The 27,617-nt window shown below is 42.1% G+C and overlaps 1 protein-coding gene across 1 annotated transcript; it reads right to left on the bottom strand.

Annotated features, from left to right (window-relative positions):
• Positions 1-113: 113 nt before the first annotated feature.
• On the bottom strand, positions 114-27,499 carry LOC102918525 (short chain dehydrogenase/reductase family 16C member 5). The gene is made up of 7 exons (XM_042272651.2): positions 27,142-27,499; positions 23,761-24,107; positions 16,845-16,976; positions 7,276-7,375; positions 4,832-4,976; positions 3,351-3,476; positions 114-447 (listed from the first exon to the last, which is right to left on the bottom strand). Exons 2-7 carry the CDS (start codon positions 24,091-24,093, stop codon positions 354-356), a joined length of 930 nt encoding a protein of 309 aa, XP_042128585.1. The 5' UTR covers positions 24,094-24,107; positions 27,142-27,499; the 3' UTR covers positions 114-353.
• Between the last annotated feature and the right edge of the window lie 118 nt (positions 27,500-27,617).

Genomic DNA, 27,617 nt, shown 5'->3' with positions numbered 1-27,617 from the left:
TTGATTGTATTTGTTACATACACATATATGTGCATGCACAAATATATATAAATAGGACTTGCTGAGTCTGTTTTTGTTGTTTGTGTGTATACAGTTTCACTGACATAATTGTTGAAGTAGAAATGACAAAAGGGTCAATTTTATTTTCCAAACAATGAACAACAACAACAAAACACTCAACAAAAAAGGAAAAGATAACATTGCATTTAAAAGACACTGGAGGAACATTCTGGTCTATGGAAGAACAAGGGTGGTACTTGTCTTTGGGTTCAGTCAGACAGAAGCACCCTTCTTCTTTGAAAGAAGCCTGCTGTAGCCATGGGTGTCAGACGACATCAGGCATGGACTTCTCTTTAAGCTTTCTTCTTTTGACCAGTGAAGCCATCCATCACATGAAAGATTCCCAGATAGTCAGCTATAAGCATTCCTGTCTCGACAGGCAAGAAGCTAAAAAGAGCACAACAGTAAATGTTTTTTGGTTATCATCTGTGAAAACATCTTTGCTAGGTCAGCTGAGGATTGTCATTTTTGCAGATGAAGTCACTTGTTCATGTACTCATCATGCAGGCTTGGGCTCAGAGGTCTCCTGCGCTGCTTAGGACATTCAGTTCACTTATTTTGATCTCCAAAATATCACCAATTTAGAGTACTGTATACTCTGAAGATGCACTTTAGAGTACTGGGATTGTCGACACATGTTTGGAGTAGGTAAGTCTGCCTAGAGACTGGGCTCTGGCACTTTCAATACCACCTTAGGTGACTTACCAGCTTGTACAGTTCCATGTCCTCAGATATAAACTGAAGGTGTCCTTCTTCCTAATACCACGGTGAAGATGCAAGGGATCCTCTTGCATCTGGCCAACCAAACTAAGATGTTTATCCCTTCCACCCCCATCTGTGCCTGGGAAGACCCACAGAGACCCCCGACCACCATCTAGCACTCTGCCCCTGTTGACCATGACACCTAACACTTCAGAGTAAGTAAACTGGCAAGCAGATGCAGAAAACCTGAGCTTTGTTTTAGGGCTGGGGTGAGGGAAAGGATCTGTGCCCACTCCTCTGTTTGGCACACTGAGGCTTCCAAGTGGTCTGTGTCGTCCACAGCTCCAGGGCTCTGGTAAACTGTTAACATACTGGGGAGTTTTCCATTAGTACTTAAAGCTCCCCTTTGCCACTGCAGCTCTGAGATGCCCCTTTCTGGCTTAGTATTTATGTGTGGTACTCATGATGCCCAGGATAGATTCTTGTGGTGGGGGGAGGGTCTTGAGACAGGGAATCACTCTGCAGTGCAGGTTAGCTGCAGACTCAGCACTCCTCTTGCGTCAGCTTCCCTAATGCTAGCATCATGGGTGTGAGACAGCCTGCCCACGTAGCCTATGTTTCCATTTCCTTCTGTCTTATCACCTGACATCTATCCCTGAGAAGACAATTTCAATCTTGATAGGGGTTGCTTTGTGTCTTGTTCTTTTATGTAACCCCAGATCCTTGAATGGTGAGTGGTGCATGGTTCATACTCTGCTCTCTACATGTTTGAAGGAGTATTTCATGATCCTGTTTGTTTTTCTTCTACTTCTCCAGAATGATCTAGTCCTTTCTCAAAACATGTCCCAGAATGGGCATGCCATTAAATTAATATAACTTCCACAATTATTCAGAGTAAAAAAAAAAAAGCGAATCTGTATGCACGACCAAAGACTAACATCGTGGACAAGGCAACTGAGGCTGGAGAACACAAAGCATGTAAACATCATAGACTTGATAAAGAGCAGGATCATAAGCCTGGGTTTCAGATTGCTACTCAGAGACCCCTTGTGTGGCCTACCACAGCCTGTCAGCTGCAGGGATCCCTCCTATGTAGAGAAGTGTGGAAAGGGAAAGGGTGGAAGAATGATTTCTGTTTCACTGCACAATGGGAAAAGCAGGTCTGTGACTGTTAGTCATGTGACAAACTTGAAGAATAATGTCTACACTCAAACATTTGAAGAACTGTCATTGTCATAGGGAGTAGAGCTGTGTACAGAACTGGTGGACCAAGAGAGAAGTAACAAGAGATACGGAAGAAACCAATTCAACTCAACAGAAAGTGGTGGCTGGCCATGGAGTGTGTTCTTTGTAAAGGTGTGGTCCCCGTGAGGGGAGGCACAAACACATGAGACATCACTGAAACTGAACTGAGGGACTAGGAATGAGCAGTGGACTCAGCAGTCCAGCAGCGGCCTGCACTAGGGCACAGGGGGTAGGCAATGATGCTCTCTTTCCTCCCTCCCTCCCTCCCTCCCTCCCTCCCTCCCTCCCTCCCTCCCTCCCTCCCTCCCTCCCTCCTTCCCTCCCTCCCTCCCTCCCTTCTTCCTTCCCTACCTTTATTCCCTTCCTTCTTTCCTTTCCTTCCTATTTCTTTCTCCTTCCTTCCATCCTTCTTTCCTCTGTTCTTTAATTCCTCCCTCCGTCATTCCTTCCTGTTTTTCCTTTTTACTTCATACCTACTTTCATCTCTCCCTTCTTTCCTCCCCTCTTCCATCCCTATCCCCCTCCATCATTCCCTTCTTTCCATCATTTGCTTCTTTCCTTTCATCTTTCCTTTTTCATCCCTTCCTTTCTTCTTCTATTTATTTCCGTTCCTTCTTCCTTCCTTTCCTTCTTTCACTTCTTCCCTTTCTTCCTTTCTTTCCTTCTTTTTTCTTGCTTCCTTTCCTTCCTTCATCCTTCCTTCTTTTCTTATTCCCTCCCACTTTCCCTCCATCCCTCTCCCCTTTCTCTCTCATTCCTTTCTTCTTTTCCTTCTTTCTTTCTGGTGCAGGAAATCAAACCCAGAACCTTGTGTACGCCAGGCAAGCACTCTACTACTAACTTATACCCAGCTCTCTTTTGCCTGGTTTTAAGAATTTTTTCTTCTCAAGTTCGTTAACTATCTTGCTAGAAAATTTAATAGCAATTGCCAGTTTTACCAATATTGCAGATTCCTAAGGCATCTGGCTGACTGCACTTGAGGAAGCACAGATCCCATATCTATGCTGACACGATCATTTCATGATGTCTGTAAGAAGATCTTTACTAAGCAAAAACCAAATAACTTTTTAGTCTATCCAGAGATCATTTTTTAAGACCATTAATTTTTGACAATAATACTAAGCTGTTAGAGAGGGTCTCTAGAATTGTGGTGCGAGGCATTGCAACTGAATACATTTGAGACTGTGTCAATAAAGGGTCATAGAGATGAAAACCGTTATGGAGAAAATTTTCCTTTAAAAATCCATTAATTTAACTAGTATTTGCTCAGTGGCTCTTCCTGGTAGGATCTGGAATAATCTGGTGATTGGCCCACAGAGAAACATGGAAGATGATGCCATTACCTTTTTAAGAACATTATGAAGTACAAAAACTTGGGCATATACAAGTATAACTTCTCCTGCAGAATAGCTTCAATTATTTTTCTGACTGCATATTCTGGGTCCAGAATTGGTAACAGAGTAGGACACCTAAGGTAAGACAAAAACCTTAAATAAATAAAAAAATCATTGCTTAAGGTTAGGAATAAAGAATTTATAAGACATACCCCTTTCTCTCTCAATCCCCATCTATTTCTATATTTACTCACTTATTGTCAGAGTAGTAATAAAACAAGTATAATGTGAAATGGAAACACATTGTAATTAATATATTCATGTTACAAATAGCCATGTAACTTGATGAAATGGTCTAAGAGTGTAGTGAGTCGGTGGAAGCAAACTGGGCTCTGTTCATAAGATACAAAACTGGGTCTCTGTGTCTGTAAGGGCCTGAACTTGTCCCCCTCAAAGTACACTTAAGCCTAATCTCCACATGATGGATCTGAATCAGGTGTTGGATCTTGGAAAATAATTAGGTCATGGGAGTGGGGCCCTTGTGAATGAGATTAATGCCCTTATGGAAAGAGCCACAGCAGAGGTGGACATTCCTTCTGTCTTTTCCTCCCTTTTTTCCTTGGCAAACAAGGTCTCACTGATGACCAGGACCTGTCCTTAGTGCATGAGCTGGCTTTTTGGAACCTAGCACCTATGCTGAGACATTTTACTCAGCCTTGGTGTAGGGAGGAGGGCCTTGGACCTGCCTCAGCTGAATGTACCAGGCTCTGCTGACTCCCCAGGGGAGACCTTGCCTTGGAGGAGGTGAGAATGGGGGGTGGGTTGAAGGAGGGAGGCTGGGGGGTGGGAGGAGGCAGGACAGGGGAATCCATGGTTATATGTAAAACGAATAGAAAAATCTCTTAATAAAATAAATAAATACATAAAAATAAAAAGAATCATCAAAAATAAATAAATAAAAATAAAAAGAATCATCAAAGTTAAAAACAAAAACAAACAAACAAACAAAAAACAGCCAAGGTCTCACTGACAACAAGAAGGTGGCCATAAGCCTCCCTCCACCCTGGCTCTTGAACTGTAGTGTTATGAGTAAGACCTTTCTGTGTTAATCCATGCATGGTATTATTTGAGGAATTCTGTTGTTAATCCAGACATGTGGTGCTCTTTTAAAGAATCCTGGGGCTGTTTTCCTTTAATGAGTTCTAGTTTACCTGGGGTCAAGAAAGAGGTCTGAATGGCATTGGGTGCAGAGAGGGACTATGGTCAGGACAGGAAACAGAAAAGCAGAGCTAGGACCACAGAATGCATACTAGCTGGCCACTGATGATAAACTGCATGTGTCAATCAGCACCTTAAATACATGTGTGGGAGACAATTCAGAAACCACTCATGGATCAGAAAATATTTTAGAAAAAAGACCCAAACAACTCCAAGAAAAGAATCAAATTGGATGGGCAGACAGTCAGTTTAAAATCAAAAGACATACTTACTTAGTAGTGCAACCTTCAAACATTCCAGTTTTTATAAAGAATGGGCACACAATTGTAGTTTTGATCCCCGCTTGTTTTTCCGCAAATGTTTCGACAAACATAGATTCAGCGAATCCAAGGGCTGCGAATTTAGTAGCACAATAGTCTGGAAGAGAGAGGGAGCTGAAGTGTACATGTCTGCGTGGTCTCCTTGCATTCTGTGTCATCATGGAGCTCAGTGATTGAGTTCTTTATGATTCAAAGATTAATGACAACCTTGCACTGAGCAAGTCTGCCTCCATTTTCCCAATTGCTCAGGTGATCATTAGTACCAACTTTCAGCAGTTCCGTTGTGCTGGGCAGTTTTAAGTAAAGTTGACGCAGCTAGAGTTATTGGAGAGGAGGGAGCCTCAACTGAGAAACTGCCTCGATAACACCACTCAAGGGCATCTTCTTAACTAGTGATTAATGGGGAAGGGTCCGTACATTGTGGGTGGTGATATCCTGGAGCTGGTGGTTCTGGGTTTTATGAGAAAGCAGGCTGAGCAAGTCATGTTGAGCAAGCCAGTAAGCAGCACCCCTCATGGCCTCTACATCAGCTCCTGCCTCCAGGTTCCTGCTCTGTTTGAGTTCCTGTCCTGACTTCCTTCAATGATGAACAGTGATGATGAAGCATAAGTCAAATAAACCACTTCCTCTCCAAGTTGCTTTGGTCATAGTGTTTCATCACAGCAATAGTAATTCTAACTAAGATAACTTTTATTTTAAAATGAGGTATGCACAGAATTTTTTAAAGCTATAATGGCATGGTACCTTTAAGAGATTACAGAATGATATACATACAACTTTTATATGCTTGGAGTAATGTTACATGACTTGCTTTCTTGTAGTAATCTAGAACCAGATGCCTAATATTTCTATTTGTATTGTCAAGTTTTTAAATGGCATTACATTAAAGTCATTCACAATACTGATTGTGACAGAAATTGTGGCAATCATTTCAGAATGATTGTATGGGGAAGAATATGTAGTAAGTAGGAACATGGGCCATTGAAATAATATGCTAGCAGACAAGTGGACTCCAGGATGAGAAAGGCTGCTGAATGCTCTTCTAGACCATACTGCTAGATTCACTTACAAGTCAATGTTATGTTGAGCCTGTGTCAAACTATTAAACAGGATATAGGATGGTCAGTCCTTATTTCAAGTAACTTAACCTCAGGAAGTATAAATACATACAAAATACACACAATAGTAAATTATACAGGGATCTAAGCAGGAAAGCTCAGCATGGTCTCTGGTCCTCAGAAATAAATGTCCTTCCAACCATAAACCTCGTATTGCCAGTATAAAGAGCTTCTGAAACACAGCAAGACGAATCTTCCATAGTCACCTCCCCCCCCCCCCCAGGACCAGGATTCTGCTAGCTCCCCATCCTGTGACAAGTGCTTGAGATAATCAGTCTGAAAAGAGGAAGGCGTTACTGTGGCCCACGGCTTTAAGGCTTTTTCTTCATGGTTACTTGGTCTTGTTGCTTTTGGACCAAGGTAAGGCGACATCCTCAAGCACAGGCATTTGACAGAGGAAACCAGCTTACCTCATGGCAGTTGAGAGACAAAGACGGTGGCAGGAAGGAGCCACCTCAGCCTCCCCTCCACGGGCGTACTCCCAGTGGCCTCCTAACTCCCTTCTACCAGGCCGTGTACTCTAACAGTTCTACAACCTCTCGGCAATGCCAAAGTTTTAAAAAAACCTAGCAGTTTTGCACACAGGTACAGATAATGTCAGTGTGACCATTTAAAACCATTTTAAACCAGACTCTGGAGAAGGTGTGTGTCTGTGATCTACCTGCACACACAATGTGAGGCAGATTCCTGGAGAAGGTGAGTGTCTGTGACCTACCTGCACACACAATGTGAGGCAGACTCCTGGAGAAGGTGCCTGTCCCAAGTTAGGCCTTCTTGACTAGAGTTCTTAGTCACCTCTTTGTCACCTGCCTTCTGGGGTTATCAAATCAGCTGGGTGTGGGAAGAGAGGTGAGACTGATATGCCACGCAGGCGTTTAGCCAGTGGGAAAGTGAGGAGGTTCCATTATTTTCCAAATTCTGTAGGTTCACAGTTAGGGACCAGTTAATGGAAGCTCAGGAGAAGGCTGGTGGGCTCCTTAGTATCCTGCAACAGTGAATTTGATCTCTGTGCACACAACTGCATTGGTGAGCTTTCTTCCTCTCTACCTATCTCCCTTCTCTCTTAAATATAGGGGGCTGCATGAGACCACACGACTCCAGAGCACATAGTCCAGGTTGATGTCAGTCCAGCTGACAGCAGTTGTGCTACACAAAGCAGTCCTCATTTACCTTCCTGATCAGACCGTTAGTTCATTGACCTTCTTATTATTAGGACATGAGTAAATGCTAGTGACTTAGTGGCATTCTGCAAGTTAAGGTTGTCAGGAATTCTCTTACCTGCCAGCCCATTTACTCCAACTAGTCCAGCTGAACTTGAAATGCAAACCAAATGGCCATGGTTGTTAGCAATCATGGCAGGCAGGAAGGCTTTATATGTCTAAGAAGAGCAAAGGGAAGCTTTTAATACCTAATAGCACACTCCATGCTTTTCTCAGATGTGTATATGGGTACTGTGATTAAAACTTTTTTTAAGCTAATGAAATTATCTAAAGACATTGGATATGAGAACCTAAGCACACATTAAAGAGTATTTTATATCATTAAACCATTATCTCACCATGACATTGTCAACAATATTAAAAACAGTTTATCCACATTAATGCTTTGTTTATATATGTATTATATATAATACATATAATATACATTAACACAATATATGATGTTGTACATGTATACATACTATACAACATTAAGACCACAATCAACATAGTTCAAGAAAATCTGAATTGTTGACAGCCATAACCACAAACCCACAAATACCTATGACGTCATTGTTTAGGTGTACATTTTGTTGCCTTCCTTGGCTTAATTCTGATTTTAAAACTTTTCCTGAACACAGTTCACAAGACATCCTGCTTCCATTGAGAAAGAACTTTGTTTTAAACCAGTCTATACTTCTTTGAATGGTGGTCTTTTACTTTAATACTAATTCATAAAGTAAAATATGTTTGAGACAATGGGTGCTTAGGCTGTGTCTCAGTCATACAGAATATCTTCACTTTTTTTTTTTTTTAACTGGGAACCTGGAGAAAGGTGGTACAGGAAGAGCAATGCCCAATGCTTGGGCAATAAGCAGAAATCAACCACAGATATAGACAAGGAGGTTAAGAAAATGAGTTCTAGGCTCAAGAAGCAACTCTGTGGGTGTTTGCTGTGTACACACACACACACATACACACATACAAACATACACACACATGCACACATACACACATACACACACGCACACACACATACACACATACACACATACACACATGCACACACATACACACACACATACAAAGAAACAAACAAAAAAAGCAAAAAAAAAAAAACCAAAAACCCCAAACTAAACCAAAACAAATCAAAGGTAACAATAATAATAAAATAAAGAGATAAAAGGATCCTCTTGTAAAGGCCCCATCTCTTCAATCACCTGCTTTTCACTGTTTTGTTTCAGAGAGAGAGGCAGAAAATCAAGTGAAGAAGACAGACAGCATCGTAACAGGGACCCTGTGTTCAGGGTCCAGTGGCCCCTCTGTGACTCTGCCATGAAAGCTGGAGCCCAGTGATCAGGCAGTTCTTTGAGCCTCTGGCAAGTAAGCCACATGCCCTGTGCTTGGTCACACACAGAGTTTGAAAGATATGAACTACCAGAGTGAAGAGAAGGAGGGGATGGAAGGGGCCAGGGAAACAACAATATTTAAGTAGTAGCTATCAGAAAGAGAAGAGACTAGGGGAAAAAAGAAGTAGGACAGACATGAAAGCCGCAGGAGGAGACTCCAAAGGAGACCGAACTATCTAGACACAATGATGAAAGTAAATTCACCCGATGCGCGCACACACACACACACACACACACACACACACACACATACACACACACACACATACACACACACACACTGCACACACACACATACACACACACACACACTGCACACACACACACATACACACACACATACACACACATACACACACACACACACACACACACTGCACACACACACATACACACACACACATACAAACACACACACATACATACACACACACATACACACACACACATACACACACTGCACACACACACACACATACACTGCACACTTACACACACACACACATACATACACACACACACACACTGCACACACACACACACACACACACACACACACTGCACACATAAAGCACAAATGAGAGGACATTTGGGACAAGAGAAGTGGCTTCAATGAGGACACAGTAGTTACTAACATCTGGATCTTTCCATTTTTCTCCTGAAGATCTTGCAGGACATCAAGAATGGCAGCAGCACCACTACACAGCAGAGAAAGTGGAGATAGAAAACACAAAACCTCCAAACACGAGTCAAAGCGCCTGACGGAGAGCTGGGGAAGATGTGAGCAGAAGGGAGGGTGATCTTCAGCAAGCCCTCTCAAGAAAGCTGAGTTGTGAACAGGACTGAAACCAAATGGGCAACAGAGAGGCAGGAAGAGGCCACAGAAAGAGGTGTGGATTGTGGGTGTGGGAAATGGTTGGTCGCAGGCAGAGCCAGGAAAATTCACTCTCTGGGCCTGGGGCAGTATTATGAAAGTCAGGGCTGAGTCCCTTTGTGATGGTGCCGTGTGGTACATACTGAGAAAACCTATGCTTTCTCCAGGTAGGTACCAAGTGAGGTCTTGGTTTGCCCAGGACACACCTGATTAATAATGCTTGCTCATTAATAATGCTACTTTCACTTCCAAAAGTGTCCTTGCAGAGGCAAATTATAAATTACCCTAGTCATGCCAAAGTAATTTACTTACTACCTATTCTTGAAAAAAAATTTTAATTTCTGTGGTCCCTTACAAATACCTCTCCAACCTGCTATAAGAAATATAGTCATCCCCTTTGTTAAGAAAGGGTCAGGTTCAGGAACTCCTGTAGATGGCAAATTTCATGGATGCTCAAATTCTTTTATAAACTAGTGAAGTGCTCACAAAGAACACACATCCTTGTTATCCTTTAAACCACCTCTAGATGATATGATATCCAGGACAATGGAAAGCTGGGACATAAAGTGTATTAGTTAAGACTGATCGTAAGGAAAGTCTGCACATGTTTGGCACAGACACACTATTTTAAAACTGTTTTAAATCTGTGGTTTGGTGGATACATGGATGTGAAACTGGCAGATATGAAAGTGACTGTGCAGGTAAGACATGGGGTCAGTCCCTGACATTTGCTGGTAATCAGTGACAAGGACAGTTCTGCCTTTGAAGGACAGCTTTGTCACTGAGTAGAGTTTCTGGGAGCTGTAAGGCCAGGTTGGATCAAGAGGAACAACTGAGTAGACAGACCCAAAATTAAGATGATAAGTTGAGATGAAGCTCAGTGGTTCAGTGCCTCCATAGGCTGTGTAAGGGAAATCCACCTGTGTGGATTCCTAACCTTAGGCTGTGTAAGGACCAGTGTGGATTCCTAACCTTAGGCTATGTAAGGACCTGTGAGGATTCCTAACCTCCCCCATGATTAAGATGTCTGTTATATTTAGGGGTTGATAACACTGTTACAGATCAAGAGAAAAATACTTTGGGGGCCCGGCAGCGGCAGCCGACAGGGACATACAGGCCAGGCGGCGGCCCGCAAAGGTAGACGGCCTGGCAGCAGCGACAAGCAGAGGCAGGTAGGCCCACGGCTGCAGCCAGCAGAGACATACAAGCCCAGCGGCAGCTGGCAGAAACATACAGGCCTGGCGGTGGTCCACAGAGGTAGACGGGCCCGGCAACAGCGACAAGCAGAGGCAGGGATGCCTCTAACCCCAACACCCGGGGAAGAAGCTATCTCCGTGGGACGGAACCAGAACGAATCTGAACAATCCGTCTGAGGACAACCCAGGGCCCAGCTGCTGATCCTGCAAAACCCAACAACTTGGAGGTGTTGGTGAGACTACCCCGCTCAGCTGAAATCCGTCCGGGAGAGGATTCAGATCCCTACAGTTTGAAGTCTGAAGAAACAAGATCAGTTGAGGAGTTGACGAATGAACAAAAAGTGACCTGGAAACACAGAAGAAGGCGCTACCCAGACACCAAACCAGATCACCAGAATCATAAGTATATACTTCACTGACTGAGATCAGCTGCCCCTGAAGAAACAGCTCAATAGCACCAATTTAACCAAGAATTCCTACTGAACCAAGACTAAAAATTAGAACAAGGGAGGCACTCTCAGACACAGATACCACCTGAACTGAGCAGAGGAAGAGATGAGTAGATGCCAGTGCAAAAATACAGGCAAAAACATAAAGACCTATATGGCAACATCAGAACCTAGTGATTCTACACCTGCAAGGCCTGAACATACCAAGACAGAAGAAACAGAAGAAATCAACCCTAAAAACAACTTTAAGAAGACGATAGAGGCCCTTAAAGAAGAAATAAAACATTCCCTTAAAGAGGAAATAAAAAATTTCCTTAAAGAGGTAATGAAAATCTCCATTAAAGAGGAAATAAAAAACTCCTTTAAAGAAATGGAAGAAAAAATGAACAAAAAATGCGAAAAAATAAAAGAAAGCCAAGAAAAAACAATTAAACAGATGAAAGAAACATTCCAAGATCTGAAAAATGAATTTGAGACAATAAAGAAAACACATGCTGAGGGAATGCTGGAAATAGAAATCCTGACTAAACGAACAGGAACTACAGAAATAAGCATAACCAACCGATTGCAAGAGATGGAACAGAGAATCTCTGACACTGAAGACACAATAGAGAAAATAGATTTGTCAGTCAAAGAAAACACTAAAGACAAAAAAGTTGTAACACAAAACATCCAGGAAATTTGGGACACCATGAAAAGACCAAGCCTAAGAATAATAGGGATAGAAGAAGGAGAAGAATACCAACTCAAAGGCACAGAAAGTATATTCAACAAAATCATAGAAGAAAACTTTCCTAACCTAAAGAAAGAAATACCTATAAAGATACAAGAAGCTTACAGAACACCGAATAGGCTGGATCAAAAAAAAAAAAATCCCCTCGCCACATAATAATCAAAACACTAAACACACAGAACAAAGAAAAAATATTAAGAGCCACAAAGGAAAAAGACCAAGTAACATATAAAGGCAAACCCATCAGAATAACACCAGACTTCTCAATAGAGACTATGAAAGCTAGAAGATCATGGACAAATCTTATGCAGACACCAAGAGACCACGGATGCCAACCCAGACTATTATACCCAGCAAAACTCTCAATCACCATAGGCGGAGTAAACAAAATATTCCAGGATAAAACCAGATTTAATCAATACCTGTCCACAAACCCAGCCCTACAGAAAGCACTAGAAAGGAAAATCCAACCCAAAGAAGCTAAACACATCCATGAAAAATCAAGCAATAGATAATCCCACACCAACACACACCAAAGAAGGACAACACAACACAACCACAAAAAATAACAGGAATTAACAATCACTGGTCATTAATATCCATCAATATCAATGGTCTCAACTCACCTATAAAAAGACACAGGCTAACAGAATGGATAAGAAAACAGGACCCATCCATCTGCTGCATACAAGAAACACACCTTAACTCCAAAGACAGACACTACCTCCGAGTAAAGGGCTAGGAAAAGGCTTTCCAAGCAAATGGACCTAAGAAACAAGCTGGTGTAGCTATCCTAATATCTAATAAAATAGACTTCAAACTAAAATCAATCAAAAGAGATCAGGATGGACATTACATATTTATCACTGGAAAAATCCACCAAGATGAAGTATCGATTCTAAACATTTATGCTCCAAATACAAAAGCACCCACATTCATAAAAGAAACACTACTAAAGTTTAAAACACACATCAAACCCCACACATTAGTAGTGGGAGATTTTAACACACCACTCTCACCAAAAGACAGATCTACCAGACTGAAACTTAACAAAGAAATAAAGGCCCTAACAGATGTTATGACTCAAATGGACTTAATAGATATCTACAGAACATTCTATCCTAACACAAAAGAATATACCTTCTTCTCAGCACCCATGGAACCTTCTCAAAAATTGACCACATGCTTGGACACAAAACAAATCTCAACAGATACAAAAAAAATTGGAATAACCTCCTGTATCTTATCAGACCACCAAGCCTTAAAGTTAGACCTCAACAACAACAAAAATTATAGAAAACCCACAAACTCATGGAAACTGAATAATGCCCACCTGAAACATCAATGGGTCAAGGAAGAAATAAAGACAGAAATTAAGGAGTTCCTAGAATTCAATGAAAATGAAAGTACAACATACCCAAACTTATGGGACACTATGAAAGCAGTGTTAAGAGGAAAATTCATAGCTCTAAATGCACACATAAAGAAGATGGAGCAATCCCATACCAATGAATTAACAGCACAACTGAAAGCTCTAGAACAAAAAGAAACAAACTCACCCAGGAGAAATAGACGCCAGGAAATAATCAAATTGAGGGCTGAAATCAATGAAATAGAAAACAAGAGAACAATACAAAAAAATCAATGAAACAAAGAGTTGGTTCTTTGAAAAAATCAACAAGATAGACAAACCCCTAGCCAAATTAACGAAAAGGCAAAGAGAGATCACCCAAATTAACAAAATCAGAAATGAAAAGGGAGACATAACAACAGACAACGAAGAAATCCAGAGAATCATCAGATCATACTTCAAAAACCTGTACTCCACAAAAATGGAAAACCAGGAAGAAATGGACAATTTTCTGGATAAATACCACATACCAAAATTAAATCAAGACTAGATAAACCATTTAAATAGACCAATAACCCCTAAAGAAATAGAAACAGTCATCAAAAGTCTCCCAACCAAAAAAAGCCCAGGACCAGATGGTTTCAGAGCAGAATTCTACCAGACTTTCAAAGAAAAACTAATACCAATACTCTTTAAAGTGTTCCACACAATAGAAACAGAAGGAACACTACCAAACTCTTTTTATGAGGCTACAATTACCCTGATACCCAAACCACACAAAGATACAACAAAGAAAGAGAACTACAGACCAATCTCCCTCATGAACATTGATGCAAAAATACTCAACAAAATATTGGCAAACTGAATCCAAGAATACATCAAAACAATTATCCATCACGACCAAGTAGGATTCATCCCAGGGATGCAAGGATGGTTCAACATACGAAAATCAGTCAATGTAATACACCATATAAACAAACTGAAAGGAAGAAACCACATGATCATCTCCTTAGATGCTGAAAAAGCCTTTGACAAAATCCAACACCCCTTCATGATAAAAGTCTTAGAAAGATCAGGAATACAAGGAACATTTCTAAACATAATAAAAGCAATTTATAGCAAGCCAACAGCAAACATCAAATTAAACAGAGAGAAACTCAAAGCTATACCACTAAATTCAGGAACAAGACAAGGCTGTCCACTCTCCCCATATTTATTCAATATAGTACTAGAAGTTCTAGCTAGAGCAATAAGACAACAAAAGGAGAACAAAAGGATAAAAATTGGCAAGGAAGAAGTCAAACTTTCACTATTTGCAGATGATATGATAGAATACATAAATGACCCCAAAAACTCTACCAGGGAACTCCTACAGCTGATAAACTCCTTTAGTAAAGTGGCAGGATACAAGATCAACTCAAAAAAATCAGTAGCCCTCCTATACACAAATGATAAAAGGGCTGAGAAAGAAGTCAGAGAAACATCACCCTTTACAATAGCCACAAATAATATAAAATATCTTGGGATAACACTAACTAAACAAGTGAAGGACCTTTTTGACAAGAACTTTAAATCTCTAAAGAAAGAAATTGAAGAAGATATCAGAAAATGGAAGGATCTCCCATGCTCATGGATAGGTAGGATTAACATAGTAAAAATGGCAGTCTTACCAAAAGCAATCGACAGATTCAATGCAATCCCCATTAAAATCCCAACACAATTCTTCACAGACTTGGAAAGAAAAATACTCAACTTCATATGGAAAAACAAAAGACCCAGGATAGCTAAAAGAATCCTATACGAAAAAGCAACCTTTGGAGGCATCACCATCCCTGACCTCAAACTCTACTATAGAGCTATAGTAATAAAAACAGCTTGATACTGGTATAAAAACCGACATACAGACCAATGGAATCTAATTGAAGACCCTGACATTAATCCATGCACATATGAACACCTGGTGTTTGACAAAGGAGCCAAAACTATATAATGGAAAAAAGAAAGTATCTTCAACAAATGGTGCTGGCATAACTGGATCTCAATATGTAAAAGATTACAAATAGATCCATATCTGTCACCATGCACAAAATTCAAGTCCAAGTGGATCAAAGACCTGAACATAAATCCAGTTACACTAAACTTAATAGAAAAGAAAGTAGGAAGCACTCTTGAACGTATTGGCACTGGAGACCATTTCCTAAATATAACACCAACAGCACAGACCCTGAGCACAACAATTAATAAATGGGACCTCTCGAAACTGAGAAGCTTTTGCAGGGCAAAAGACACAGTCAATAAGACAAAAAGACAGTCAACAGAATGGGAAAAGATCTTCACCAACCCCACATCTGACAGAGGATTGATCTCCACAGTATATAAAGAACTCAAGAAACTAGACATCAAAATACTGAACAGTCCAGTTAATAAATGGGCTAAAGAGCTAAACAGAGAATTCACAAAACAAGAAACACAAGTGGCTGAAAGACATTTAAAGAAATGCTCAACATCCTTAATCATCAGAGAAATGCAAATCAAAATGACTCTGAGATACCACCTTACACCTGTCAGAATGGCTATGATCAAAAACACCAATGACAGCCAATGTTGGAAAGGATGTGGAGCAAAGGGAACACTCCTCGACTGTTGGTGGGAATGTAAACTTGTACAACCACTGTGGAAATCAGTATGGCAGTTTCTCAGAAAATTAGGAATCGAACTACCTCAAGACCCAGCCATCCCACTCTTGGGCATATACCCAAAGAATGCTGATTCATACCATAAAGATACATGCTCAGCTATGTTCATAGCAGTACTCTTTGTAATAGCCAGAACCTGGAAACAACCTAGATACCCGTCAACGGAAGAATGGATGAAAAAAATGTGGTACATATACACAATGGAGTACTACTCAGCAGAGAAAAACAATGAAAGCATGAAATTTGCAGGCAAATGGATGGAACTAGAAAAAATCATCCTGAGTGAGGTAACCCAAACCCAGAAAGACAGTCATGGTATGTCCTCACTCATAAGTGGATTCTAGATATAAAATAAAGAACAATCAGACCACAACCCATAGAACCATGGAGGCTATATATATAGCAATTTGGTCCCTAGGACGACTGTGGCTTATAATAAATTTTGGTTTTACTCAATTATTGAAAAAAAAATAGCCAAATGAATGGAAACACATGAACTATGAACCAAAGGCTGAGGAGCCCCCAGCTGGATCAGGCCCTCTGAATAGGTGAGACAGTCGATTGGCTTGATCTGTTTGGGAGGCAACTAGGCAGTGGGACCAAGTCCTGTGCTCGTTGCATGAGTTGGCTGTTTGAAACCTGGAGCTTATGCAGGGACACTTGGCTCAGTCTGGGAGTTAGGGACTGGACTTGCCTGGACTGAGTCTACCAGGTTGATCGCAGTCCTCGGGGGAGGATTTGCCCTGGAGGAGGTGGGAGTGGGGGGTGAGCTGGGGGTAAGAGGAAGGGGTGGGAGGGGGGAGAATAGGGGAACCCGTCGCTGATATGTAGAACTGAATGGTATTGTAAAATAAAATAAAAGGAAAAAAAGAAAAGAAAAAAAATACTTTGAACACCAGAGTAAGTTTGCATTTTGTGTGAGAATAAAAAAAAAAATCACCCATAAATGTGCTTTGAAATTGACATCAAGTGACTTTTCCATGAGGTCATCAGGGCAGTCGAGGAACTTCTTGCCTGTTACAATGCCAGCATTGTTGATGAGGATAGAGACATCACCGACTTCTTTTTTAACCTGAATTGAACAAGAAGAATGCCACCATCAAACTAGTGATTCTGTATATGATCTCTTTCCCAATATTTATATATATTTTTTTGTTTTTTTTGTTTTTTGTTTTTTTCGAGACAGGGTTTCTCTGTGTAGTTTTGGTGCCTGTCCTGGATCTCGCTCTGTAGACCAGGCTGGACTCAAACTCACAGAGATCTGCCTGGCTCTGCCTCCTGAGTGCTGAGATTAAAGGCGTTCACCACTGCCGCCCGGCTATTTTTATATTCTTGATCCGTGCTTTAGGCTGGATCCGTGTGCTCTTTGCAGAGTCCCTACTGCACTAGATCTCTGAGCCCACACTCACTTCGTTCTCCTCTCCAGTACAGACTTGAGTGCTGAAATCTACTTTCCTTCTCCACTCAGCGTGTCTTTCCCCTGTGTCTGGTAACCTTGTTTTGTGTTCTGGCTGGTAGCACATCATTTTAGTCAAGTGATAGATATAACGACAGCTTTATTATAACCAAATAGCACACAGACCCCACCCTGGCATACACAAAGATGAGGAGGCAGGAGCCGATGAAAAAAAGATAATATATATCTTGAAGACAAGGCAGATTGGTGTCTGCTGTCTTGTTTTCCTCAGCAGAATGGCTTTCTTCTTGCCACCTCAAACTTTTAGGGACAACATCTGTGAGTCATATTTGTTGCTGAAACACCAGCTTGAAACAGCATCAGGTCACTTTAAAACGAAGGGCTCCAGGTGTAACAGTGGATCCCTCCCCTCTAACAAGCCTTCAGCTAGTCATCTTGGTTCCTAGTGCATGTGAGCCTTTCCAGGATGAAGACAAAGATGGTTCTATCCTTATGTTCTCCGCTGTGTTCTGAATTTCATCAGTGCAGTTTAGCCCATACCCTGGCAGTCCTGGCCCCACCATTGAGAAAGAATTACCCATCGCTGAAGGATATAGTTACCTTTCCTAGAATTTGACAATTAGCCTAAAATTTTTCTTTCAGGATAAAGAAAACTTCGCCCATACCCAGCAGGAAGCAATTTTAAGAATACGATGCCCACATTCCCAAAGAGGTGGTGTGGGGCGGGTGGTTTTTTTGTCTTTTTAATGGGTTTTGGGTCTGGGATAATTTTCAGTATTTAGGGGGGTTGGTTACAAGTTATTGTCAAGGGTTAGGAAAAAGGCTAAGCAAAGGAGATTAGATTTAAGGTTCTTGTTTAAAAAAAAAAAGAAAAAGAAAGAAATGAAAAAGACAATTACTAGTTTTAAATACTTTACATTGGATTGGATTGTTTTATATTGTATACAAATTTGAAATTGATATTGTTAGAAAATGCTATATGTATATTTCTAATTGTATTTATACCATTCATTTAACAATGTAATGCAAATTTCTGATCCTTGAATGTTATTATTACCAACTACTAGGATATAAAGAAATGAAAGTTAGTAGTTAGACATTACAATAGAACTTGTAGTCATATTAGATATGTTTTAAAAATTGAGCAGAGATGTTTTAGACAGGTCATCTTCAAACCCTTCAGAGATCTACAGAATATGGCATTTAAAATGTTTTAATAACTTAGAAAATTTTTCTTTTTTGAGACATGTCGGCTCCTGGCAGTACCAATCTACTTCAGAGAAAATATGGGCATTGAAGAAACTGCATATGGAGTCAACTTTCGTTGTGGCAAAAGTTAACCACTGGACAACAAAGTATCCTCGTATCAACAGGACAAAATGGACAGACAGATCACGAAACAAAGGACTACTGATTCTTGCCAAAACAAGTGTGGCTATGGCTTTATCAAAAGGCATCTTCTGAGGCCAGGACAATATGGCCCCATCCCTGAATTGGCCTTCGCATCCGGAAAAGGTATGGTGCCCTTTTCTTCGAAGGCAGCTTAACAGGCAGAGGGCCGATGGCTTCTGTTGTACAATGGAACAGCAGCTGAAAGCTCATGCCTCTCGGAAGTAGACTGACATTTAATAGAGGGATGTGGAGAAGAAGGGGATGCTGAGATGAAGCCATATATACACAGCCAAGAAGAATGGACAGCTGAATTTAAAAACTGTCAACAATTTCCAGAATTTAAAATCCTGAATCATGACAGGACACTAGTGGAATTCAGGTGTTTCTGGTACATGGACTGCTCTCACCCAATGTGAGGTTGAACTGTTGACCTTGTGTACATCCTACTTCACAAATGAGTCTGTCAGATACACTAAGCCTATAGGCTGAAGATGATGCCCCAACACTGTGGAGAAACCTCAGGTGACTGCCCAGGCAGCTGGCTGTTTCTGTCAACTCACAAAATTTTTTGGAAGTTGCTTGCATGCACTTCCTGTTTTTATTTTTGTTAGCTAATATTATTCCCTTCTTGGGTCTCTGAGGGAGTTGAAGACTAGTTAGTTATGGTTGAAGATTAGTTAGTTATAGTTGCAAATTAATTAGGATAGAAAGTGCATTAGATACATCTTGGATTTACCAAAATAGGATAGATAATGGAATTATTTTCTCTGATTTGTCAAATACATGTTTAGGTATTTATTACTTGTATATATTGTATATAGTTATTGTACTTTTGTATATAGCTTTTCTTTTATTAGTTATAACCTTTTGCTTTTTTTCTTTTTATTAAAATAGAAAAGGGGAAATGTGGTGGTAATCTAATTGTACTGAAATGTGATTTTGATTGTATGTTAATAAATAAAGTTGCCCGGGGGTCAGAGCTATTAGAGCCATAGCAAGAGTGTGGCGGTGGTGGCACACGCCTTTAATCCCATAGATCTCTGTGTGTTCAGGGATACAGCCAGCATTGGAGACATATGCCTTTAAGACCTAGGGGGCTGCACATTCAGACAGTGACGAGGCAGTCACGTGCTTGGGTTTATAACCAATGAGAAGGCAGAACAAAATATTATAAATAGACGAACAGACAGGAAATAGGTCTCTTTCGGGAAGCTGGGACACCGCAGGCAGAAGGGTGAGATTTTAGCTCTGAGCTCTGACCTCTCGGCTTTCTCTTTTACATTGTTTCTGTGTTTCTTATTTAATAAGACAGTTGGTTACATCAATACATCGCAGCTACCATGTGTTCACAAAGGAGGCTCACAGCAGTTCCTCTTGTATCTCTAGCTGTGTGTGTCCATGTGTGTGCTTGTGTATGTACATGTATGCATGTATATGTGTGTGTTCATGGGTATATGTGTTTGTACATGTCTGTGTATATGGGTGTGTACACACATGTAGTAGGTAGCTGCTCCAGCTTTGACCTGGAAGTATTACAGCCATTGAGGCTTCCAGTAACTGTCACACATACAAGGCAGGCCAAGACACGAGCCCTTAACACCTGAGATCCTGATATGCCGGCTCCCTTGGTTCCTGGATCCTGGATATTGGCGGTAGATTGAAGAGAGTTCACCAGAGAACACCACTGGACTGCACTTCACCTCTCCCGGGCCCTGTAACCTATCCCTTTACTTGTAAGTAGAACCCCCAAATAAACCTCCCTTTTAACTATGTGGAGTTGCCTTAATACTTCCACCAATATGCACATATATGTATGTGTGCATGTGTGTATGAGTGTGTGTGTGTGTGTGTGTGTGTGTGTGTGTGTGTGTGTGTGCACCTGACAGGATGGATAGTGTGAGATGAACCACAGTACCAGAGAATGTTGCTGATGAGGACATACCACTGAGGAAACGTGGAAACTGCTGTTGTGGAAGTCCCAGGTTCAGCAGCAGGGTGACATGGCTGTGCATTTACCTTAGCTGAATAGGTCTGTGGACACAGGAACAGTGGGAACCTATGTTTTGTGCCCATTTTCAGATAAAGCACTGGAAAAAAAATCTAAATATATGTCTGCTTTGAAAACTGGCTAATAGTTCATCAAATTCAACTTGAATAGCAGTCAAGATTAGAAATTAGATAGCCTCACAAGGAGCAAATGTCAAAAACTTCAGAAAGAGATTTGGGGTGTAAAAAAGAACCCGCTGGAAATTCTGGGGTTGTCAATCATGCTGTATCTTACTCTATACTTCCAGGATGGCTGATGTGAATTCTCCAACAGCATAGGTTTCCCATCCCCTACTTATTAGTGCTAGAAGACAGCAAAAAATGTCTGATTCTGAGTCCATGATTTTGGAAATCAGTTATTAATTTTAAGACAATTTCAGATACTACAAATGAAATTCAAGATGTTAGTCTGTCTGTCCTTCCTTCCTTCCTTTCATTTCCTCCCTCCCTCCCTCCCTCCCTCCCTCCCTCCCTCCCTCCCTCCCTCCCTCCCTCCCTTCTTGCCTTCCTGTCTTTGTTTCCTTCCTCTTTTCTTCCTTCATTTTTTTTCTAACTTGAGAAGAGGCTATTCAGCCAGAGATACGATAAACCAATGATTGTGTCTGACTGTCTGAAGGCCACAGTCATTGAACACATAGCTGGGATCCCTTAGTGCTACATGAGGGATATGTGAAAATTACATAGCCCCAGCCTGTTCATGTTTTACTGTTTGAAATAACCAGTCACCCAGATGTTCCATGAAGCAACCCAGCCACTCAAGACCGAGCAGAGAGAAAACACTAGGAATCACTTCAAATTGTTCTCCCTGGTTGTTCTTCTGGGAACATGCCTTAAAACGTCTTAGTTTCCTGCTATCTAGACTGAGAAGTGGAATTTGAGTTTATAAGTCAAGTTGTTTCTCCTAAATGCAGAAGAGCACATTGTCAATAGTTCTCAAGACCACAAAGTGACAAAAGGTGAACAAGCTAGAATATGGTATGGTAGACATTTCAGAAGTCAAGCAGCTGGGACAGGCAGTTCCAGATTTAGGAGATAGGGAGGTAATTGTAACATGAAATTGCTAAACAGTCTTATTAATAAAAAAACCCAGAGCCAGATATTGGGGTGAAAGCTGAAAGATCAGAGAAGCAGAACAGCCAGCCACGTTCTCACCTCTATGAAATCCTCAGCCTCAAGAGAATGAGTTCCTATTTCCTTACACCTTATATACTTTCCTGTGTCCAGTCATATTACTTCCTGGGATTAAAGGCATGTATCACCACTGCCTGGTTCTTTTCTCTCATGTAGCCCAGTGTGGCCTTGAACTCACTCACTCTGCCTCCTGAGTGATAGGATTAAAGGTGTGTGCCACCACTGCCTGACCTCTATGTCTAATTTAATGGCTGGCTCTGTCCTCTGATCCCCAGGTAAGCTTTATTGGGGTGCACAATATATCACCACATGTAATTATTTATAGAACCCTGTATTAATTTGCCATTAAGGTCAAGGTCTTCAGTGTATGAGTATAGACTCATGATGGCTGAAACCTGGCTAGGGAAGTTGTTTGTAGTTAGTGCAAGTCAACATGTTAGGTGATAGGTGCTTCATAGGTAAACAGGTGCAGCTGACCAGTTGGCTGCACTTGGGATGTGGTCCCAGAGTAAGCCCAGGTGAGGTTATCACGTTTGGATCCCCAGACAGCATCAGATAGCCTGTAATTGGAATTAGTGGTAAGAAAGATGGGAAGCAGAAAGGCTGTTGGAGCAAGCTGGCTTGGGTCCTCTCTTTTCACTAACTTGGGCAACACTAAGTCCTCTAGTTGGCCTGGGAGAGTAGTGCATGGATAGATGCATCCAAGTGTGGATGTAATGATATGGCATATGCATCTTACTGTGAATATAAGGACACAGAAGTCCTTATGAGGGACAAAACTGTCCCTTGATGAAGTAACAGTCTCTTTACCAATATGCTAGAGTTTCAGTTTCCTAAAACTTTAGAAGTCCATTATGTTATCACCAAAGATGCATTTAGAGCAGTTGTTCTCAACCTTTCTACTGCTGAGAACCTTAACATAGTGGTTTTCAACCTTCTTAATGCTGTGACCTTTTAATATGTGGTTCTCCACCTCCTTAATGCTGAGACCAACCAAAAATGTTGGTGACCACCAACCAGAAAATTATTTTTATTGCTTCGTAACTGCAGTTTTGTTACTGTTCTGAATCATATATCTATCACGTAACTATCTGACATGCAACCCCTGTGAAAGGGTTGTTCCACCCCTAAAAGGGGCCATGACACATATGTTGAAGACCACTGATTAAGAGGATTTGGGTGTAATTCAGTGCTAGAGTAAGCACCAAGACCCTGGGTTCAAGCCCAATTACCATCAAATAAATGTTCTTAGGATGAGAATTCTTATTTTCTTATCATTACCTGTGAAAAACACATATTCTAATGGAAGCCATGGAGAGAGGATTAACGTAGCCTGAATTTAACTCAGACTAAACAGGGTGTACATATTCTAACTATTTGATCTTGGGCAAAGTGTTTGACATCTGTTTCTGACCCCTTAAAGAATGATGCTTCCACTCTTGCTCTTTCTTACACTACACTTTCTTGCACAGTTGGCATGTGGTAGGGGTGTGATCCAGAGCACAGGGTGCACACAGGAATCAAGAAATTCAAGTTCTGGCCACACCTTTGTTAACTGTCACCTCTTTTCCTAAAGTAAACTAAATTCATGCCCACATGAATTCACTGTTCTTATTTTCAAAGGGAGGTAATAATTTACCTTGTAGTGCTATGATATGCTACATGCAGGGGTTTTAGCAAAACATTTTGCATTCAGTAAGAATGAAAAATTTCTAACTTCTATTCCCTCAGATCATTTTTAGAGTTGAGGGACACTGGAGACAATTGGAAGGTGCTGAGACAGAGAGGCCAATGAACAAAACTGATGCATGCCAAAGTAATTGCCTAGGATTCCGACAACCCACAAAAAGAATGAGCCCCCGAGACGCACCTGGTCGGCCACTCTGTACACTTCTTCCCGTTGGCTGCAGTCACAGGTGTAGGCGTACACTCTGGTGGCTCCTGCTTCCCGAGCTACCTGTAGCGTCTCCTCGTTTGCCTCTTTATTCACATCCCAGAGAACGAGCACTGATCCCAGGCGGGCAAACTGCAAGGCTAATAGCCTTCCGAGTCCACTCCCAGCACCTGTTATGAGGACTATTTCACCAGCAACATTCTTCTTTGGCTTTGGGATAAGTTGAAAAAATAGCGCCTCCAAAATACTAAACAGTGACTTCCCCAAGAAAACAAGCATGTCCTTCACTGATTCCAGGTTGGAAGACATGTTCTGGCCAACACCTTTAAAGTAAGACAAAGTTTGCTCAGTTCCCCATTCTGAAGGAAAGTGCTGAGAATGTGATGCAAATGTTCTTTCTGGTAGCTGACAATGAACTCAGGGACAGGCAGGAATACAGCAGTGTATGATATCCGGCACAACTTTCACACACCCTCTCCAGTTCCATTCAGATCTGCGTGCCAGCTATGTGTCACGCATAACAACAATGCTTGTTAATTGGCAGCTGAAACCACTGCACCCAAACTTATTCCAAGGGGCACGCCAGTATTTCTTCCTAGTTAACCTTTGCCTTACTAACTACTACTGATGCCATATTCAATGACTCTGTCACATCATGATGTGTATGATATAACTCTTATGGTGTTACATTTTTGTCTCCTTTTAGGCTTCTTTCTTCTCATTTGCAGTACAATTCTTTCATTTAGTGATGCAATTTAAGAGCTGAAGGCTAAGGATTTAGTTCAGTGTAAGAGTACTTGCCTAGCAGGTAACTTCTATCTGATTCCCAGCAAAAAAGCAAAAGAGGAAATTGTAAAATCCTATCTGCATGAAGTATTTGAAGAGAAGTGACTGGTTTTCCATCAACACCCCAAGTCCCTTCCCAAGGCTGAGGGCCCCATTCGGTCAGCTCCCCTTCACTTGCAAGATTTGGTGAGACAGATTTGGCTGCCTTCTCTGCCTCTGTGAGGCTTGAGGCCATCCTGTCTTTCTGGACCCCTCTCTCTCCTCCTTACTAGGCTCAGGTCTAAGGGAAGTTCTGTACAGAGAATGCACCATGACTTATCCTAGCTCTGGCTCAGATAGATGGGACCAGTTTTCTTGGATTCATAGTGCAGATCACCAAAAAAGCATGCAACAGGTTTTGTGATGGGGTAAAGGGCTTCCCTGAGTAGGGTATTCCATTGAGAGGTTCAGATGCAGGTATAGGTTTCCAGAGATAGAAAGGCAGGCAGTAGCAGGCCTTCATTTTGCTGGCTGGCTGAGCTGTTGATGATAATGGGTGGTTCAGTTCATTTTTAGAAGGGTTTAGCACATGGGATAACAAGGGTTTAACACAAAGTTGGCATGGCTGAAACTAGTTTCTGGCTTATTCTACAGATAAGACAGATAAGAGAATGTATACATGATCTGCCAAGGCCATTGTGCTAGCATAAGGCTAGGCTGGGTCCAGGTTATGCTTATCAGCTTCAGTTGGTTCTCTGTGCTTCAGAGCTGGAATTTGGTTTCCCATTACCTCGGCACCGGGACTCTTAACTGTTCTATGTGAAGAAACAAATTGTAAGTACATAGTTGAATTCATCACAAGCAAGAGTGTCATAAAGAAAAGTTCTGAGTGATGGGAGACTTGATTCAGATTGGAAAGAAGCAAGAAGGAAGGGTTGCTGGGGAGCAACTTTCCCTCCGATAGGCAGTAGGAATCAGAGACTGGGTGAGAGCTTGGTGTGTCTTGGGGTGGGCTTGATCTGTGCATCTGGGGCTTTTCAGGGGTTAATAATGCTCTTGGGAGGGGACTGAGGTTCAACAGTGGGCTTTACTATACTTTGGAGACACCAACTCAAATCCTCTGCCAGATTTGCTCTGATTTATTTCCAGAGTAACTTTTGGATGATTGATCAGGCCACCAAGGCAATCTGTAATGTCTTGAAGGAAGACTTCTATTTTAATATGCAGTCATAGGGTGTGTACCTGTGGCCCTGTCAGGGTGTATGCCAAATTATGCACATAGTAAAGGGACACTCTGGCCACCCTTCCCACCTGGCAGCATCTCATTTCCATTATTCTTCCCACTAGAAAACGCACAGCAGGTGACCCAGTCAGGCCACTATGTCCCCTTTCTGGTGCAACATCATGTGATCTCCTGCCAGAAGACAGCTCTCCTCGGTGGTCTCCAGCCCTGTGGAGAAGTGTCAGGATGACGCAAACCCTGAAATAAGGACCAGCTTTCCCCTGCCCTGGCAGATGTGTTCTAGGTACTTAGGAGCCTGGTAGTATGCAGTAGTCCCCACTTAGGGTGTCTTCTGTGTGCTCACACACAGTGAGGACAGACACTGTGATTTTCGGAATGGAATGCTACCTCTGTCAGGGTCTTACTTGGCAACTTTGCTCAGAATTATTTCATTGCTGGTATCTCAGTCTTCTCTAAGAAGCTAATGTGCTGGGGGCTGCAGGTGTGAGTAGGAGCAACACATGGCTACTATTAGTCTTCAAAACCATTTGGACAAATTAAGAAAAAATAAAGGTAGGCATCAGCCTGCACACAGATGCCATTTAGGGAATGCAATGGAGAGGAGCTGGCTGGCTTTTAGTCACATCATCGCCCCATCTCTTCCTCAGTCTCCAGAGGTGGCATATGCAGGACATGAATGCTTCACTAGGAACTGTGGCCCCAAGACAGCATAGTAATTCTCTAGTGCTGTCATGGGCATTCGTGGGAACAAATGGATCAATGTTCTCTGGCTATACCTTTGAAAGGTGATTACAGTAAGTACACTAACAAACAAAAAGTGAACGCACACCTCAATTTTATCGTAATAATTCTTTCTTAGGAAGCTGCAAGTGCATTCCATTTAATCAGGCTGAAAACTTGGCGTCTTCATCCCCAGTCCGCAAGCTGAGCTAACTAGGCACAAAGTAAGCCCATGACACTTGATCCCAAGCCCACGGTCCTTTATGGCAGTAATACTGTCCTGGTTGCAGGGAGCAGATGGTCGGGGCCGATAGACTTAACAACCACAGCTCCTGAAAGGGGTGAACTAGAGGTTGCAGGGAGGAGGTTGTGTCTGTGCAGGCCTGGGCAGAATGCACGAACAAGGGCCAAGCAGGCACCACTCTGTTCGGAAGCAGCCAGCGGTTCATACCTGAGGGGTTTGTCCGGTACACTGCTACCTTGAGGTGGGTGGGAGCAGACAAGTTGCTGTCTTGGGCTTGGTGCTAGTCCCTGACAGTGGCTAAGGTTCCCCTGGGTTAAACTCTCACCCTGTGGCTTTTGCCACCTCTCTAAGAGCAGCCCCGGACTCTGGGATCTCTGCAACTCACCTCTCACACAGCTCCCTCTCTGGCCACCACGGAGAAGCTGACTTCGCAGGCCTCAGGCACCCAGGTCCCTGGCTCGCAGCTCAAGAAGGTTCGAGGTAGGTTCGGGTGTTTATCCGGGTGTAGGCTGGAGCCCAAGCCCAAGGGCGGGACTCCCGCGGGGGTGGGGCCGCGAACGCACGACTCAGAGCACCGCGTGGGTCCGTAGTCCTTTCCTACAGGTGGTAACTGGATAGTGGAGACTGGACGCGCGCCCCAGTACTGCCCATTCCGTTTAAAATGTCCCAGTGCCAGGCGGGATGCAGGACTGTTAAAACAGAATCTCTGTTTTGGAAAGGGCAGTCAGTGGTAAGAGACTTCCAGCATCAGGTGTGTTTGCAAGCACAAGCAAGGTTTCCCAGGGTTTAGGGACCAAACAAACTGCAGCACAGATGCGAAATTCTTCAACGCGTCTGATTCCGCCACTTGGAACCTAAAGT

Source organism: Peromyscus maniculatus, chromosome 2, assembly GCF_049852395.1.
Source record: "Peromyscus maniculatus bairdii isolate BWxNUB_F1_BW_parent chromosome 2, HU_Pman_BW_mat_3.1, whole genome shotgun sequence".
In the NCBI taxonomy this organism is placed as follows: domain Eukaryota; kingdom Metazoa; phylum Chordata; class Mammalia; order Rodentia; family Cricetidae; genus Peromyscus; species Peromyscus maniculatus.
Note: the sequence above shows the minus strand (reverse complement) of the source record. Positions and strands in the feature narration are given on the sequence as shown.